Source organism: Monodelphis domestica, chromosome 6 (assembly GCF_027887165.1).
Source record: "Monodelphis domestica isolate mMonDom1 chromosome 6, mMonDom1.pri, whole genome shotgun sequence".
In the NCBI taxonomy this organism is placed as follows: Eukaryota; Metazoa; Chordata; class Mammalia; order Didelphimorphia; family Didelphidae; genus Monodelphis; species Monodelphis domestica.
The window spans coordinates 74,888,765-74,907,590 of NC_077232.1; the positions used below are offsets into that span (position 1 = coordinate 74,888,765).

General features: G+C 40.8%; 1 protein-coding gene across 5 annotated transcripts in view; it reads right to left on the bottom strand.

The window, feature by feature from the left end:
* Window positions 1-2,652: 2,652 nt before the first annotated feature.
* ATRN (attractin) overlaps window positions 2,653-18,826 on the bottom strand; it is a 230,099-nt gene continuing 213,925 nt past the window's right edge. For 2 of the 5 annotated variants that reach the window (XM_056802270.1, XM_056802273.1), the window contains exons 28-29: window positions 12,507-12,621; window positions 2,653-7,929 (exon numbers count right to left, since the gene is read on the bottom strand). In XM_056802270.1, coding sequence (XP_056658248.1) covers window positions 7,805-7,929; window positions 12,507-12,621 — 240 coding nt within the window. In that variant the 3' untranslated portion in view covers window positions 2,653-7,804. Of the gene's footprint in view, window positions 7,930-12,506; window positions 12,622-13,078; window positions 13,177-18,826 lie in introns of all 5 variants that reach the window. The other 3 variants (XR_008912798.1, XM_056802271.1, XM_056802272.1) reach the window with 3 other exon arrangements.

Below are 18,826 nucleotides of genomic sequence, written 5' to 3' on the forward strand. Positions count from 1 at the left end.
GATTAATGGGAAGGTAATCTAGGTAGAGGTTTGGGAAGGGATGAGGAGTATTAGGACAAGGAACTAAGTGGTTCAAGCATAAAGGAAAGTATAGGGATGGATGGTTTAGCTAAAGGGCAAAGACTGGGAAGTGAATCCAGAGCAGGAGGAAAATGAAGTCAGTAAATGATAGCCTGGGACAATACTGAGGAATGAAGGAACTTGAGATCACTATGAGAATGCAGAGGTTTCTACTTGCCAAAGGCAAATACAGGAATTATATGAACACAATTATAAAACACGTTCCACACAAATAAGATCTAAACAAATGGAAAAAATATTAATTGCTCATGGGTAGGCAGAGCTAATATAATAAAAATGACAATTCTATCTAAATTCAATTTATTTATTTAGTGCCATACCAATCAAATTACCAAATAATTATTTTGTAGAACTAGAAAAAATAATAACAAAATTCATCTGGAAGAACAAAAGGTCAAGAATATCACGGGAACTAATGAAAAACATGTGAAGGAAAATGCTCAAGTTTAGGAGGGGGATATAAGAAGAATTGGAATGACAGATTAGGTTCAGTTACAGGAATTTTGGAATTGGTGGTCATGAAAATGGAACCCTTGTGGGAAATGGGAAGATCAAGGGTCTGTCCCTCCCTGGGTGTGGTGGTAAGCCAAAGGCATTGAAGAGTGATATTTGAAGAAGCATCAACATATGTACTGAAGTCCCCCATAAAGGGGAGGTTGGGGTGGAGAGAAATTAAACTTCTCTTCATCTCAGACCATTCATTTTCTGGCACTCCAGGAGGACTGGCTCCATCTTTGACTCATTATAATGTAGTGCCCTACAATGGCCATGAGGATGCCTAGGGAGGATCTTGACTTTTCATGGCCATTTCCTGATCCTTGCTGTAGTCACCACTCAGAAATCTTCTCTTCTTCTGAAAATACCACCGTGTCCAGAACCTGTTTTTAGGCCACTAAGGCAGTAAATCGGGAACCTACTCTGTATATACAAGGATCTGTGCTGGGTGCTGGATACAGAGAGGCAAAAATGAAGCTGTTCTTGATCTCAAGGAGATTAAAATCTACTGTGGGAGCAGGAATGTGAACCTATATAAGTATATACCAAATAGATCCGAGTTAATTTGTAGGGGAAGGACACTAGGAAAGGCTTCATGTAGAAATTTGGTGTTTGAAGGAAGCTAGAGATTCTAAGAGGCTGAGAGCAGAGAGTCCTTCCAGGCTTGGGTATAAAGTCATAGACAAATACAAGCTAGAGTAAGGTGGGAAACAAGGTGAGAAAGTGACCAAAGACAGGTCACGGAGAGTTTTAAAAGCCAAACAGCACTTTGTATTGGATACTAAGGGCAATGGGGATTTGGGGTTCAATGAAGCCCTTGCCCTCATATTTGGGGATTTTACTACACAGGCTGGACTTCCATTTAACAGCTTGATGTCCCAGCAAAAACCCTCAGTTCGAGTCTCCTGAACTCCCCCAATCTGTACCTTGGATCCACGTCAGCCATACACAAGGCTGTCGTTTCTTTTGGGCGAGCTTCAAACCTTCTCCCCACTAGACTTGTGCCCAAGGTCTCACTGCCAGAACTCGGATCTTTCTGACTGCAAGGGCCAGTCGTCTCTGTCCAATACAACAGGCTGCCTCCCGGCTGAGATTATGTTCCAAGAAGTTGTAGTGGATGAAGTCATCTTGAGGCTTTTTGGCAGCAATGCTCAGCAGCTATGGAGCAGGGGCACACAGGCTAGGGATGGCAGATGATTAGGGAGTGAGGGATTCTAGGGGCCAGTGAGTGAAATGTTAGCATGCTTGGTAATGAAGCTGGTGTGGGAGAGAGGGATGGTTTAGGGGATCAGAAGACACGGTTAAAAAGGCTTAGTGTGAGTGGGAAAAGCAGAGTCAGGAAGTTTTGTGTCTTCAGTTCTTGGAGCTGATCTAAGTTTGAGAGAGGCCAAGCTCTAAGATATGTAAGTGTATACGACTGATAGGAGGTCAAAGACAGAAGAAAGGCACTATCCATACCAAATTAGTCATAGTAGTGCCTCTTATCATAGTAAAGAACTGGAAACACAATAGATATCCGTTGATTGGAGGATGACTGAACAAAACCCGGCCGGTGAGTGAGGGCTTACTCTGGAATAATTGCTCTCCTTTTTAGAATGTTACATGGCTTCACAAAGTACTTTCCCATAACACTGATATGAGGCAGGTAGCCCAAGAATTTGTATTCTCATTTTGTGAATGAGGAAACTGAGGCATTGAGAGATAAATTAATAATAATCACTCGCTATTATATAAGTTTTAATATTTGTAAAGTGCTTGACGTGGTATTTTGGTTGAGTAATCTAAGTCTTATAGCCTGTAGGTATTGTAGGTATTGCAGGGGCCCAAGCTCAGTTCTTCTGGTTCTGGAATCAAGGCACTCAGACATGCGTTTCTCAGTAGGGAACTCATGATTCCCAGGACTCCAGTCAAACTGGCATAGGAAGACTCTAAGCAAGATCTATGGGTGGGTCTAAAGGCATCTTGTTTCCACTGGATGTTTTCTTTTTGGATTTAGTCTCCCAAAAGCTTCCAGTGCTCCCAAATAAAAGAGAAGACAGAAAAGTGAGAGCAAATACTTTAGAAACAAAAGCCTACTTTAACCAGATCTTCTACTTTTATTTCCGAAGGAAATTTTGTATTACAGTATTTACTTTTTGTTTATATACATGTACTTCACATTTGTGTTTAAAATGCACAGACCTCCCAGAATTCTCTTGTTCCGGCTTAAATTAGCTGTTATCTTACAATACAAAAAAATACCAAAAAGTTGCAGTCTTAACTTGTGTATGTATAACCCCCACAATCCCCAGCAATGAAATAGTTTACAATACTTATTCCGTATTTACATATGAGTGCAATCAATGCTAAATTATACATATTAACAAACTAAGCTGGAGTTTGAACACAGAACTGGAAATAACTGCAGACCCAAGGAGTTTCCAAAGACAGAATTAGTTCAAGGAAATAGGTTTCACTAGTGTTAATGTGTGCTAGGTCCAAATTCAGAATAAGTGGGAATCTCTCTCAGGATTTCTTTGAAAAGGGTAGACTGACAGATTTTACAGGCTATTACACAGTTTTTCCTCCCTGGCAGAGCTTTTATTCATGTGAATTACTAATCAGGGGGAAATGTCTCTCAGGGATAATTACAGTACCTGGAAGACATGCACAAGAATTTTTATTGTTTAAGAAAAGTTCAGTAGATTGGGCAACTGTCATTTGGGCCCCAAAGTGGAAGAGATAGCAACTATCCTGAGCACAATTTGCCTCTGATCAGCCTATTTCTTGCCTCTGTTCACATCTCTGCCCTTGATTCTGGCCTCTAGAACAGTTGGAAGGAAAGTCAGTTCTAGAGTTTGGTTGCTGACCTTTCTCCTGAATAGACTCTCCGAACCAGAGAGCATCTAGTCCAGCCTCCAGAGGGGCAAAAATCCTCTCTGGAAGCCCCTCCCTCACCATCCATGCTGTCACACAGCCTCTCCTTCGAGACGTCCTGCTACAGGGAACATATTGCTCTTCTTCCATCAGGGTCACATCACTTGCTATGGGAATGCATGGCTGATAAAGGTGAGGAAGTTAAAACCCGACTCTTCTTTGCTTTTACTGTGTGCTTAGTTGGCAGAACCCCGCCTGCCCCGCAACTTGAATTATTAGTACATGTGACTTGACTTACACTGTGCCAATAACAACTTGCCCAGAAGAGAGTCTAGAAGAAGCTTTCCTGACAATTCCAGGTTTAGTGACTCAGTATTGTGATTCCCCTTTACCCCACAGACCTCCCTGCCCAGCCATTTTTCTCCCCTGCATACATGACCTGGCCAAACCTGTTGGCCCATGATTCTCTTCCAGTGCATCTCACAGCAATCAAGTTAGCCTGATCTTGGGCAGATGGACCTTGGGGAGGTTTGGAAGGGACCTCAGTCTCTCTGTATCCACAGAACAGACTGCAGGTTCCTAGAGAAATAAGGATATGAGAAGGAGTAAGAGAGGAAACTAGTGAGCAGGGGTGTTGCTTGCTGCTGCACATAATGGATACAAACATTTGTGAAATTTTTGTTTGGAAAAATGGGAGCTATTTGCAAACAAAATAACCAAATAAAAATAACTCTTGTTTTTCAGTGCCTGAAGGCATCATATAAACTAAAAGGCTAGAAATTTTCCATTAGAAACCTAAATGAAGCCATGACCACAAATTTCAACCATCTGAGACATGGCTCTGGAATATTTGTTACCATGTCTCATAATCTTTCAACTATTAAAACCAAGGGAAATATTTCTAGGGCTGAAATGCAGGGCATCCAAACCCTGAAGCCAAGGCCCCCTGCAAATAGAGATTTGGGCCAATTCTGAAGAGGCTAAACATGCTTCATTTTAACATTCCCTTAAGGAACAGCTGCATTCATTCTTTTAGGCAGAAGAAAAGCTTTGTTTTGAGATATTCTGTATATTTCATTGAAATGAGTTGCATTTAAATGCATCAACACATTGGGGATATTTTGGCAGAGCATCAGGATCTAATTGGCTGACTTCTCTGAGCTCTGTAAAGATACCCAGTGCTTAGCATTGGGGCATGGTATTAAGACAAAATTCAGGCATAATTTAAAATGCATCAAAAATACATGAGCAGTTTCTCTATTTTATATGCATTTTCATTTTGCACAAGATGCTACTGTATTTAGCTGTGTTATTAAAACGGTTTTCATTCAATCACAGGCTCTCTGACGATATATGGGCCTCTTCCCATGGCCCAAGACCCACAGGACTGTTTCCACTGGGAAGCTGGCTTAGAAGTGAGATACACAAGTCTCATAAGGCTTGGCTTCTCCCCATTCTAGTTTACCTTTAAGTCTGGATTTAGCTGTTGGCAGAAGGTAGCAGGTGTGTGGCACAGACATGTCAACAGCCCAGACAATCCACATTTCTGCAGAGATAAGACTTCCAGGAGGGCTGTTCCCTGAAAGAAGTGGTTCATATTCTTGGTCTGTTGCAGGGCTCTGCTTGCCTTGCTTTTGATAGTTCTTGAGTTCAACCTTGCCTTCTACTTCCTGCCATCTTTTGCACACTCTCCTTTAAGTCACTGAAGAACTGGCCAGTTAAGCCCCTCTGTGGCTGACATTCACTCACTGTTCAGGACTTTTCCAACAACGACTTTGGGGTGGGGATTGGAAGGGGTGGGGGAGAGGCAAAGAGAAGAATATCTTAGCAAAGGGAAAAGCAGTCCTCAGAGCCAATGCTGAGGTTACTTCCTTGTAAGAGGCAGCTCCCACAGCCTCTTTCCTCACTCCTAAAACAGGCCTGGATCACTTTTAGGGTCTTTACATAAATGGCACCTCCTGGGAAAGTTGGATGGACAATCTAAAGCAGAGGGGGCTGTGGGGTCTCCTTCTCAGGGTTCACCTGGATACCCAGAGTTAGAGTTGAAAGGGACCTTCAGAGGTTATATACCCTTACTCTTGGTCAGTATTGTGTGAAGGGGAGTGTCCATTCTTGGAGAACTGAGTCTATTGGAGGTAATTCATTGGTACATTAGATAGTGTTGTTGGTTTTTTTCCCCCCAAAAAACTATGGAAAAAGCATTCATGGGGATCTTGCCACTGGGATATAGAATAGAATTATAAGGGTGGAAGAAGAGAAAAAAGCTCTCTCTTATCACTGCATTTCATCAGGGATGTGTCTCAAAGAGAAAAATCCATAAGACAGTTGTTCTCCCAGGTCTTAGGCTCCCCAAATGCTCAAAGGTATACCTCCCTCACCACTGTAGTTAGTTGTTCTGAGATGAAGTTGGGAGAGAAATTCTTCTAGTCCAGTGTCATAGCCTAGGCCTTGCTGATGCAGTGGGGGTATACTTTTCCCACTGGCTGTTATAGATACTAAGAGACAGAGCATAAGAAAATGAGGGGAAAAAAAGATGCAGTACTTCCAGTTTCTAAGAGTTCTTTCCTCCTGCCCCTCTTAAAATTATTCTCTATTGCTCACTTTATTTGGCAAACCTGAGTTTCTCCTTTTTAGACTTCTAGAAGTGCTGATTTTCTATTAATTTTTCTCATGGGCTCTAGTTGGTGAAGAGAGTCACTCACAACTGGGGAGATGAGGTGGGGACGTTTCTGCTGAAGATAAAGAAGGCAAATGTCTTCTTTCCCCTCCGGCATATCATGGCAGGCTCTGGGCTTTGGCCCTTGGTGGAAGCCCCAGCTGAAAGTGACTTCCTCCTCCTTGCGCTTTTCTATAGGGGTGTCTGAATTTCTCTTTCTCCTCTACCACATTCTACATTGTACTATATTTATTTGAGCCTATGTCTCAATCTTCCAATTAGATTTTAAGGTCCCTAATGCTAGGGCCTCTGTCTTATTTCATATTTGTACCTATAGGCTCAAGCAAAAGGCCCTAGACACACCTGAAGTGAAATGAAGAGAATCCCATCAGGGATTGTGCCTTTCTCCAGACAGACATCTGAGTCCACAAGCCTAGACCCTGAAGGAAACAGACACTCAAGGCAGATGAGGTTATAATGGAAATGGACACAGGATAACGGAGCTGTGTCTTACTCCCAGAATACCCATGGGGTGCCCCCAATTCTCTTTACCCCCTTGGTGGATGTAGAGGATGAATAACCTCCACTTCTGTGCCCTGGGAGTAAGAACAGAAGGGTCAAGAGAAACACTAAAGTTGAAACCTAAAAGGTGATGGGACACACACAAGGGACACTCCACATTTACACACCTTTGACTTATGACAAGAGGTGAGAACAGCAGCTTTTACATAGGATATTGTAGCTCAATTCTACTTTCCCTTCCAGGTACTGCTCCCAGGTTAAGCATGTCCTTAGGTGGGAATATTCCATCATCTTTCCTAGCTGCAAATTAGGTTTTAGAAAAGAGCACAGATTGCTTAGGGTAACCATTTAAATTTTACAGGAATATAGGAATGCAATTATGTAAAAACCTATGTATACTAATTTCCCAATTGCTAGATCTATTTAAAGTCTAGGCACTTCGTGTGTGTGTGCACATGTGTGTGTTCTAAATGGGTTAAGACTATATTAACCAAGATTCCTTAGAAAACCACAATAATCTGCATTCTTTCCAAGTGACATTTCTGCTCTTTATATTAAAATAGTCTCATTCTATTCTATTTTGACATGATTCCAAAGAGATGGACTATAAATAATTCTCAACTAGAAAAATACCACTCTATGGAAGAGAGATATCTGCCTAGATGGTTCAAGAATAAACAGCATTTTTTTAAAGAGAAAATACGCTTCAGATGAAAATTAAGTGACTTCACCTGAAGGTTCCCTAAAAGCCTGCATTGGTGAGTTATCGATGACTAACATTTACCTGTAAACACTGCATCTTTTTTTTTTTTGCACAGTTGAGAAATACAAGTCCCCAGGAACAGTTCTCCATGTGTAAACCTGAGTGTCATTCATTCCTAACTGTTCTCCTGGCTTTATTTACACTGACTTCCCATAATGATGACAAGATCATTATTGGACCTGTAATTAAATTAAACGAATCTGACGAGAAAGAAAAGGGTGGACTCTGGAACACAAACTGGAGCAACTGTCAGACAAAGCAAACGACCATGCAGACAAGGTTGGGGTCAAGGACGCTGCCTTCTCCAAGTATCTCCAGTTGCTTGCACCGTGACTGTAAAATCTGTGGCCCTCCCTCCCCCCACCCTCCCTCCCTTTCCAACTGTTCTTGTGTGTTAAAACCCTTACAGGGACAGTCCTCATGCTCCAGCATCAGATGCAGGTTCCAGGCTGTGCAGGTGGCTGCTGTTTCCTATTTCGCATGGCTCCCGATTTCTCTTTGTAAGCAATTGGCATCTGCTGAGAAATGTCCACCAGTGCGCTGGCCACAGCAAGTCCTAAAGAGAGATCCCAAGAGGATGAGCATGAATAAGTAGCCTGCCTGCCAGAAATCTAGGAACTGTGCATGACCTCTGATGATTCATGACCAGTGACACTGCTACTAGGTATGTATCCCAAAGAGTTCAAAGGAAAAAGGAAAAGGACTCATTTGTACAAAAATATTTACAGCAGCTCTCTCTTCTTGTGGTGGCAAAGAACTGGAAGTTTGAGGGGATACCTATCAGTTGGGGAATGGCTGAGTAGGGTATGGTACAGGAATGTGATGGAATACTAGCGTGTTTAAGAAATGACACAGAGTTTATACCCCAAAGAGATAAGGAAAAAGACATGTACCAAATTATTCATAGCTGTGCTCTTTGTGGTGGCAAAAAATTGGAAAATGAGGGGATGCCCTTCAATTGGGGAATGGCTGAACAAATTGTGGTATATGTTGGTGATGGAATACTATTGTGCTAAAAAGGAATAATGAACTGAAGGAATTCCATCTGAACTGGAACAACTTCCAGGAAGTGATGCAGAGCGAAAGGAGCAGAACCAGGAAAACACTGTACACAGAGACTGACACATTGTGGTACAATCGAATGTAATGGATTTCTCTACTAACAGCAATGCAATGATCCAGGACAATTCTTTGGGACTTATCAGAAAGGACACTATCCACATCCAAACTGTGGGAGCAGAAACAAAAAAGAAAAAAACTGCTTAACCACATGGGCTGATGGGGATATGATCAGAGATGTAGACTCTAAATGATCACCCTAGTGTAAATATCAGTGGTATGGGAATAGGTCTTGATCAATGACACATGTAAAACCCAGTGGAACTGCGCATTGGCTATAGGAGGGGAATGGAGGGAGGAGAGGGAAAGAACATGAATCTTGGAATTCCATGGAATAACCATGGAAAAATATTCTAAAGTAATTAAATAAAAATTTCTAAAACTTGGAAAAAAAAACCTAAGTCAGGGGATGGTTTCAGAGAAACCAAGGGAAACTTGTATGAACTAATGCAAAGAGAAGTAAGCAGAACCAGGAGGACAATTTACACAGTAACAGCAATACTGTAAAGAGAATCAGCTTTGAAGGACTGATCAATACCGTGACCATCACAATTCTATCATGAAGAAACATACTATCTCCAGACAGGGAGCTGATGGATTGGTGCAGACTGAAGCATATTTTCTGCTCGCTCTTTCTTTCTTTTGGACATGGCTAATATGACAACTTGTTTTGTATGACAATTGTCTTCTCGACGAGTGGAGAAGGGGAAAGAGGGAATTAGGAACTGAAAATAAGGTAAAATAAGCTATAAGAAAAAAATGAGTACTATGCTTTTTTCTGAGTTTCTTAATTGTCTGTTCAGTACCTGTGAAGATATCAGACATTGGTGGAAGGCACCAGAACTCCTTACTTCTATAATTCTCTAAGAAAATTTCTTGTGGTTACATTCTGATAGAATTAAATGCCTACCAAACACAAGGCTTTTGGGAAAGCTTTGGGGAGAAGAGGTATGAAGTTCTAAAGTTCCTGTGTGAGCTTACCTCCTTCCTGGGTGTGGGTCTATGTGGGCTTATTCAAAATGTAAGAAAAGAATGTGGTCCAAAGTGGGATGTGACAGGTAAAAGGGAATCTGATAAAGGACTCCAGGATAATCTCAGGGAGCAGATACTTTCCGTTGGAGGGTGCATGGAGCTCTGCAGAGGCAGTGACTGTATGAGGTCAAGGTGAGCCAGCAGCAGACTGTCCTGGAATAGCTCAGTCACTGTCATAAAACCTTATCTTCTAAAGACAAGAAGGCATCACAGCTGACGGCTGAGCCAGGGGAAGAAGTCTCTTCCTAAAGGGACCTTCATGTATGCTCCCAAGAAGCAGGGGCTCCCTATGGCCGTTATTCCTGCCACGTGAGGAGACAGCTGCTAAGAAATGCTGTTCCGTAGGAGCGCCTCCTCTGGGAGTGAAGGGCTAAACTACACAAACTTTGAAGGGAGTGCTTGAAAGGAAGAAAGGAGGAACGTAATCTCTCGAGCTAAGCTAATGAACTAGATCTCCAAGAGTTCCAAGAGTCTTTGGAATTGAAGTATTTCCTAGGTTCCTGTTTGTGTGTGTGGTAGGGAGAGGGATGAAAATCCTGAGTTCTCCCTTCAGCCAGCCTCTGTCTACTGCCTTGGGCCTTCCTCCTCCCTCTCCAGCTAGGGATGTCTTTTTTTAATAGTAATCAGTACTTTAGTACCAAGTCCTTTAAAAACTTGGGCCTGTAGCTGGGTCTGGCTTTTCTGAGAGCAGTGCTGATAGCTCCCATTTCTCTAGTGTTTTAAAGGCTACAGAATTCACATATCCCAACAACCCTGCAAGAATATTATAACTCCTGCAGGTGAGTAAACTGAGGCTTGTGAAAGAGACCTCCTCAGAGTCACAAAGAAAGGAAGATGCCTCTAGAATCAGGGCTTCTCCCACAAGGCTGTGCTCCAACACATCTTCTCGTCATCCCCCAGGGGCTCCCTCGGAATGTTCTCTGGGGCTGGCTGCTGCTCTGAGGGCTTGGATCCTGAGCTCCAGGCCTTGGCTCTCAAGTTGTCTTTTAGTTATGCTTGAAGGGGAAAGAGCTCAAGGTCTGGAGTCCTGGGCTAGAGCCCTAGCTCTACCCCCAGCTGCCTCTCTTGGGCCAAGCCCTAGTCCTTCTCTGAGCCTCACATTATTCATCTGTGAAATAGGGACATGGTCAATAAGACTTGCACTGCTGACTCCACAGCACCAGTATGAGGAAAGTGTTTATGTAACCTTAAGTCAAAGTTAGAAGTCTTTAAGTGAATACCCGCTCCTGCAGAGCCTCTGGACTAAGACTCCTGCTTTGGCCTGGTCAGTTCTCGGGCTTTGGGCACCTTGATTTCTATAGCCACAGCCCAGCACAATCAGTCCCAGAAAACAAGGGGCTGGGAGGGGCCTGGACAGGCCCCTTTACTTTTGCACCTCAGTTGTCTCTTCTCTACAATGGATTTCAAGTTAATTCAATAAAGCTTATTAAGTGCTTCCTATGTGCAAGGCAATGTGCTAGATACTGGGGATATAAAGACAAAATACAAAATGAGCTTCCATGCTCCTGTAAGAGAAGAGAATAAGCATTTCTATAGCACCTTACATGCTAGGCATTCATTGTGCAAAGATGTTTTACAAATATATTGTTTGATTCTCACAACAACCCCTGGAAGGTAAAGTACTATTATCATTCCCATTTTACAATTGAGGAAGCTGAGGCAAAGAGAGGCTAAGTGAGTTGTCTAGAGTTATAGAGCTATTAAATATCTGAGGCTGGATCTGAATTTAGGACTCCAGGTCCAGGGCCCTATCCACTGTGCCACTTTGGGACAATACAAGAGTTCAATAGGTATTTAAGTGGGTAAATACAAAACATATACAAAACTTGGAGAGGGCAAATGACCTCATTGAGAGATGGAAGATAAAGAAAAACCTCCCTTTGGAAGTGGCATTGCAGTTAGGCTTTAAAGGAAGTTGGGGTTCTTTTCAGCAGAGGTAAGTAGGAGAGGGGTGGCATCTGTGTAGGTCTCCAGGATGGGTGATGGAAGGCTGTGTGCCCTGGATCAGCAGACCAGTGTGAATGGGACAGAGAGCATGAAGGGGAACAATAGGAAACGAGACTGGAAGAGGAAGCTAGAGTCAGACCTGTGGAGAATGTTAAACTACAGGGTGAAACGTCTACATTTATTTTAGAGGTGATACAGAGCCACTGAAGATCTATAAGTGGCAGGATGACATGTTTGGATCTATTTTTAAAATATACACTTGGCATTTGGGGAGAGAATAGAATGAAATCAGGGAAACTAAGAATTTATTACGGAGTATCTATATCTAGGTCACTGTAGATAGGGAGTCAGGCCTATAGCTGGGAGGTCCTGGGTTCAAATCTGGCCTCAGACACTTCCCAGCTATGTGACCCTGGGCAAGTCACTTAACCCCCATTGCCCAGCCCTTACCACTCTTCTGCCTCAGAACCAGTATTGATTCCAAGATGGAAGGTAAGGGTTTTTTTTTTTTTTTAAAGAAGTTATTATAATAGTCCAAATATTAAATTTTGAGGATCTGAATTAGCTTGGGGGCTGTATCATCTGTAGAGAGAAGGGAATGGATTTAATGGAACTGATAAGACTTGGCAGCTGAATGGGCTGAAAGCAAAAGGTCAAGAATGGCTCCAAGGTTGTGAACCTTGAATGACTGGAAGGATGCCATCAACAGAAATGGGGAATTTTGGAGGAAGGTTGGGGTGCTGGAGAGTTCCATTTTGGACATGTTGGTCTCTAAGTTCTCTTCCAGATATGAAATTTCATCTTCTAAAGTGCTTCTCACCACTGATAGCCTATGTTCTGCAAACTTTCTCTCCCAGAGCCTAGCCTGGCCTCTCTACATCTAAGCATGAAGAGATGCTTCTTGGCCAATTTCCTGCATCCTATGGTCCCTTTTCAGCAGTAACAGCTCCTGCTGGTTTTAGCTCTCTTCCTCTCTACTTCGGAGCCAGAGGCAGCTTGCTTGCAGCTTTCAGAAGAAGCAGAAAATGCACTCACCGGACTGTCCAGGTGGGGGGATTCCTCCCAGGCCCCGAGGCAGCCTCACAAACACTGACAGGACTGCTGCTCGGTTGCCAAAACAGGGCTCCAATGCAATGGGCTTGGGAACAGCCTGTGAAAAAGAAAGCACAAAGGGCTAGGAACGGCTTTTGAAGGGCTGCTCAGCAGCCCTACCCTACTCTCTGTGAACCATCCCTCTCTGGCCTCTGACAGGGTTCACATGTTTGAGCCTCTCTCCTGGGAATAAGAGCCGCCCCAGCATTCTTGAAGAGCAGAGATGTTGCAAGAACAGACACCAGTGGGGTCGGCATGCACACCAAAGATCACACGTGGGTTAATTTCCAGTGGCAGGAGGGTCCCCCTCACTTTGCCCCTCCCACCCATCCAGCCAAAAAGCCCACTCCACGCCATGCCCACCCTGGCTGAAGAGTCAGCACCAGCACACCTTCACACACACACACACACGCCATCGATCAATCAATCAACAAGCATTTATTAATTGCCTATTATGGGCCAAGTACTGTGCTAGCTGCAAAGGCACACAGTTTTCCACTCAAGAGAATCCATACTTTGTAATCAACACACATCCTCCTCCTCCTGACACTGGTCCAGGTACAATGGCTCTGCACTGTTGCCTGCCACTTCTCAAAGGCTGCCGGCCCCTAACCTAAAATGAGAGGGGTAAAAGTGACTGCTTGTTCTCTGGGCCCTTTTGGTCCCATTCATTATCTCAAGATTTCCATCTGGAAATACAGATCAGGTCCTTCTCAAACACTCAACATTTTACAACTGAAAACCAGTTTTCTCTTTGTCTGTCTGTCTGTCTATCTCCCCACCCCTCTCTCTCTTTTTGAGTTCTCTTTTTGTCTATGAGCAACCTCATGGACATATGGAGGAGGGGCCTACATGGACAGTCACTGGCAATTTATCTTGGGCATTCTGAGCCACGGCTGTTCTGGTCCCTTTGGATGCTGCTTTAATAGACTTATAGCAGAACTCTCAGACCTGCTGGGAATTTGCCCATACTAATGATGTTACAGTAAGCTCATGTATGGCGACTGAAGATACTACTGATTATATGCCAGCCATCTCTATAGATTCAGATACCCCAGAGCCAGAGTCTCCCTAGCAGCAGAAAGGGAGAGCAGCTGTTCCATCAGAGTCCCCAGATGCCATCCTGGCTCATGGAATTGTAAGGCTGGGGATCAAATGCCTTTTACTTGCTAGTTACAATGAGTTTATCTCAGCCAGCTGAAGGCTAGTTTGATCTGCTCAGCAGTGATCATTACTTCCAAATTCCTCTCCCTTGAGACTATGCAAAAGTACAGCAGTCATTTCATGCTCTGATATCATCTTATAATCGCTACTCATTCATTTAACTTAAATGGTATACTTTTAAGAAGGTGCCCAGAGACATGGACCTATAAACTAGAAAGAGAAGAATCAAATATCACAATTAAATGACCAGTATCCAATAAAACATAGCAGAGTGAGCTAAACAAATCAAACTAAAGTCATTTTATGTTCAGAAAAAACTGACACCATTATGACAGGGCCTTATCTGTTAGCTGTTCAAGGTAATATAAATTGGACTTTCACAGCTTTGGAAGAGAAAATCCAGTCTGGGTATGTTTAAGACCAAGTAGTTTTCCTGTTTGGTTCTTTCAATAAAATCATAATAGCTCACAATAATTCCTTTCCCCCAAAGCATGTATGTGGGCTATATCCTACTAGTATTTCTATTCCCTATGGTGATAGCTATAGCACTGGGAAGGCACAGGCGGCTGAGGTCATCCTCCTGTTCCCAATGTTGTCTGGCTGGGGGAGGGAGAAGGAGGGTATACGGCCTCATCCCTGCCTCCCATAATCTTCTATCATATAATTCATCCTACATTCTCTCTCCATTCCTGACCTTTTGGTTCTATTATCCCCATTATTTGTCCTATGAGAGTTCCAGAGTCAGAAGGGGCTTAAGAGATCATGGAGTTCTATTATTTACACAGTCCCCATTCCCCATCACTCCTAACAAGTCATGCTTCCTCTCATTTGGTGGCCCATTCAATTGCTAGGCAGTCCATTCTTAGGTTGTTTAATATTTAGAAGACTGAGAAGATATTTTAGAGATCACCAAATCCAAACCTGTTATTTTATAGATGAAAAAAAAGGTCTAGAGATTAAATAACTTGCCTAAGGTCACAGCAACAGTAGTAGAACTGAAATTTGAACTCAAGTTCTCTGACTCATGCTCTCACTCAACCTTTTCTTTTTTTATTAAGTGATTTATTTAAAATAGAAACACCAATACAACCAATTAGACTTGCTTTGCAGCTATTTACATTTAAATTAATTCAACACTTAAAATGTTATTACAATTCCTTCTACATCTCCATCAGGATTCCACACTTGTTTATTCATTTCCATTCTATCTTATAGTCATAGTTAGCATGTATTCTGTCCCTTTGGTTTTGTTTTTTCACTTTGTATAATTTCATAAATATTTTTCATATTTTTGTTCTTTATTCTAATCAATCCCAACCTTATTATAATATTGCATTATAAATTAATGAAATGCAATTTATTAAACCATTGCTCCAATGCTGGGCATTAGGGTACTTTTATTTTTTCTTATGTCTTTTTAACTAGAGATAATGCTGCTTTGAAAATCTCCAAATAGCTCTTTAAAAAATTTTTGATAACATATTCCAGAATATTCCCAACTGAATTACTGGGTCAAAGACTAGGATTATTTCTGTGACTCTGTATTGAATACTGCCAGATTGCTTTCAAAAAGATTCTACAAGTTTTCAAGGAATTAAGATATCTATTTACCCATAAAATCTTCAGCCCTGAGTTTTATTATTTTAAAGTATTTTTGGCAACTTGATGGGCACAAGGTATTACCTTAAAGTTGTTTCAAATTTAAAACTCTTTGATTATTGGTGAGTCTGGACATTTTGTAAGTCTTTGTAAAACTACCTATTTATATCCTTTCACCATTTATTCATTATGGATTAGGAGTTATTTTGTACATCTTCTAAAACAATTCCTTATATGTTTTAATTATCAAATTTGTATGTCATTTTTATAATGTTTTCCCCAATCTTTCCAATTTTTGATCCCATTGAGGTTTTTTTTGGTACTGTAAAAAGTTTTCTCTTCTACATCTGGGATAAGCATGTTATTGTGTTTTCTTCCATCTTTTTAGGCTTTTTAAAAAATGTTCAAATCTATCACCTTGCTAAAAAAAGTATTGAGGCACATGATATAAAAATATAATTCTAAATTGATTTCCCACAAAACTGTTAAATCTTTCAAAGAATATTTGTTAAGAAATTAATTCCTACCCATGATTTTATTTGTCTAGGTTTATCAAACATTTGGGGGAATCTTCTACTCATGCTGCCTCTGGCTAGAGTCCTGGCTGGAAGATAATAGACTTATTATGTGTTTGTGCTGGAGCTGGCTATTTACCTACTTTTCTATGGTCTGTGGGCTGTTGGATGACTTTTTGTGCAGTTTTGGAATGTAATTGCTCACTGGATTTATGGATTATTGTTTAGTCTGGTGGTAGAATTTCAGGTTTGTGCTGAAAGAGGTATGAGGGAATTGGGCAGTCTACTTCCATTCAGGGAAGCATGGCTAAAAGTCTGCCTATCCTACTGATCTTGATATATGGTATTATTTTTGACATTGTATTTTAAATATTTTGGTTTGCTTCTTGATTTCTTCTTCCATCCATTGATTTAAAAGATTTTTTTTTTCTCATTTAGACAGAGAAGCAGTATGGTATAGTAGATAGAGCACTGGGCTTGTAAGTGAAGATCTAACTTCAAATGTTTTCTCAAACACTTGCTATGTGGCACTGGGCAAGTGATTTAAACTTTCTGGGTTTTGGTTTCCTCATAGTAAAATGAGGGAGCTGGAATTGATGAGCTCAAGGTCTTGTCAGCTCTAAATCTATGATTTTCTAAGTTGCACAACTTTTGATTATATTATTATAATTTAATTCTATTTTACTGCTTGTGGTTTTTTATCATTTCTTTCTTCCTAAATTTATGGAGGACTTCTCTATGATCCAGTATATGATTCATTTTTGTAGGTATTCCATGTGTACTTGAAAAGAATGTGTATTCCTTATTTCACTTGTTTTCTCTAGGGATGGGGAATATAATATTTGACATTAAACAAAGCAGTTTAAGTTTGTGATTTCTTGATTGTTAATATTGTTGATCATATCTGACCGTGACGTATTAAAATTCCTCTAATATTATTTTTGTTGCATATTTATCCTACCACTATTAGTCTTTCTTTTAGGAATTTTTAATTGCTAAATTATTTTGGGCATATAAACAGAGAACTGTTATACATTTGTTATTAATTTTTCTATCACTATTTTGAAGTATCTTCTGTCTCCTAGTTTGAAGTCTACTGTCAATATCATTCAGTTTCCCTGCACTTAGACAATATATTTTAGATGAAACCTTACTTTTAATCCAATTATATCTTTTTGTATCATGTGCTTCTTATAAGCAATGGATTTTTTTCTCTTAATCCTGTGTGATTATGGGAAAGTCATCTTCTCTGAGATGCAGTTTGCTTGAGATCACAGGCAATTTAATTTTTGCATTTGTATCCACAGGCCTAGTAAGTTTTTTTTTTAAACCCTATTCAATTCTAAAACAATAGAGAAACAAGAGCAAGTCTACTGGGGTTAAATGATTTTCCCAGGGTCACACAGCAAGGAAGTGTCTGAGGTTACATTTGAATCTAGGTCTTCTCAACTTCAGAGCTAGCACTCTATCCACTGTGCTACCTAGTTGCCTCTATAAGTTCTAAATAAATGCTTGTAAAATGAATGCGTTTAGGAGATCTTTGTCCTTAGGTTTCTAAAGGAAAGAGTGTATTGGCTGCTTGATAGCTTGGAATCCATGACTGAGCTGTATATGTTTTTTCAGAGAAGATCCAGAATCAATGGAAAGCCTAGAGTAGACATCAACTTGGCTTATATTTCCCTACTGTACTTAGGGCCAAATGATTGAAAATTGCATTTCTAAGTGACTGGTCTATAAATGGCTGTCCAAGGTCACTTTTTCTCTGAATAAGTAAGTTATCTGGTGTCTCTGGGTCTTTTCTTGTTTTTCTTTTCAAACTTATAGCAACAGAAATGTGAGATTTTTAGCACCAACCTCATAATCATCATTGATTCTCCCCAACTCTTATAATGAGGATATGACTTCTAGGGCTCCTAAGATGGGCCAGAGTGCTTTAACTGCCAGCATTCATAGATCACTGTAAGACCAGGGCACTATGTTGTTAAAGTGCTCTAAGATTTACAAAGAACTTTCCCCAAAACAAGAGAGGGTAACTATAGCTTAAAGGGGTTAAGAGACTTGTTCAACAAGGACTTAACATGATCAATTATTAATGCTAAGATTTAAACTTCAGAACTTCTGGACTCCAAATCCAGCACTCATTGAACAAGAAACACCTTTTCTTCTTTTCTTTTCTGTATTCAGCCTCCTACCCCATCTTCCACCCCCAAACCCAGGGCTGAAAGAAATGAGAAGGCAAGCAATACAAAAATATGTATAATTTGACAATAAAAATATTTATATTATCCATGCTCTGAGGATAAAAATCAAGAAAAAGAATGGAGCAGGTGTACTGGTTGGAAGAGAGGAACAATTTTTCAAGACATTTTGGGTTGGGCAACCCCTACTACACCAGACATTATCCATAGCTCCAGAAAATTGCTCAATAGCACCCTCTAGAGTTTCTTAAAACCTATGAAATGCCAATTTTACAAAGGATACTGATTGATGTTAGAAATGAACCTTCCTTTTAACTTTTAGATTAAGCACAAAAGGAATCTGTTCCAGGTAGAACTGGCTAACATTGGGTTGTTTTGATTTTAAACCACACAATCTTACGGAAAGACCTCCTAAAAATGGCTTGCCCTGAGGTTAATCAGTGAAATGGCTATATATGCAAAAATATAGAAGCAAATTTACATGTAACTTAGCATCTGTTTGACAAACCCAAAGATTTGAGCTATTTGTGGCAAAAATTCACCATGTAACAAATACTGTTGGGAAAACTAGAAATTTAGTCAGACAGAAATTAGGCACTGACTAAAATCTCTCACAAGATAAGCTCAAAATGGGAGGAAGTTTTAGATATAAAAGTTGTTTTCATAAACAAACTATTATCTATGGATAGGCCAAGAAGTTCATGACCAAATGAGATATTTATAAGAGGGAAAATTATTAATTTTGAACACGTAAAAACTAAAGTTTTCTTACACAAACAAAACAACT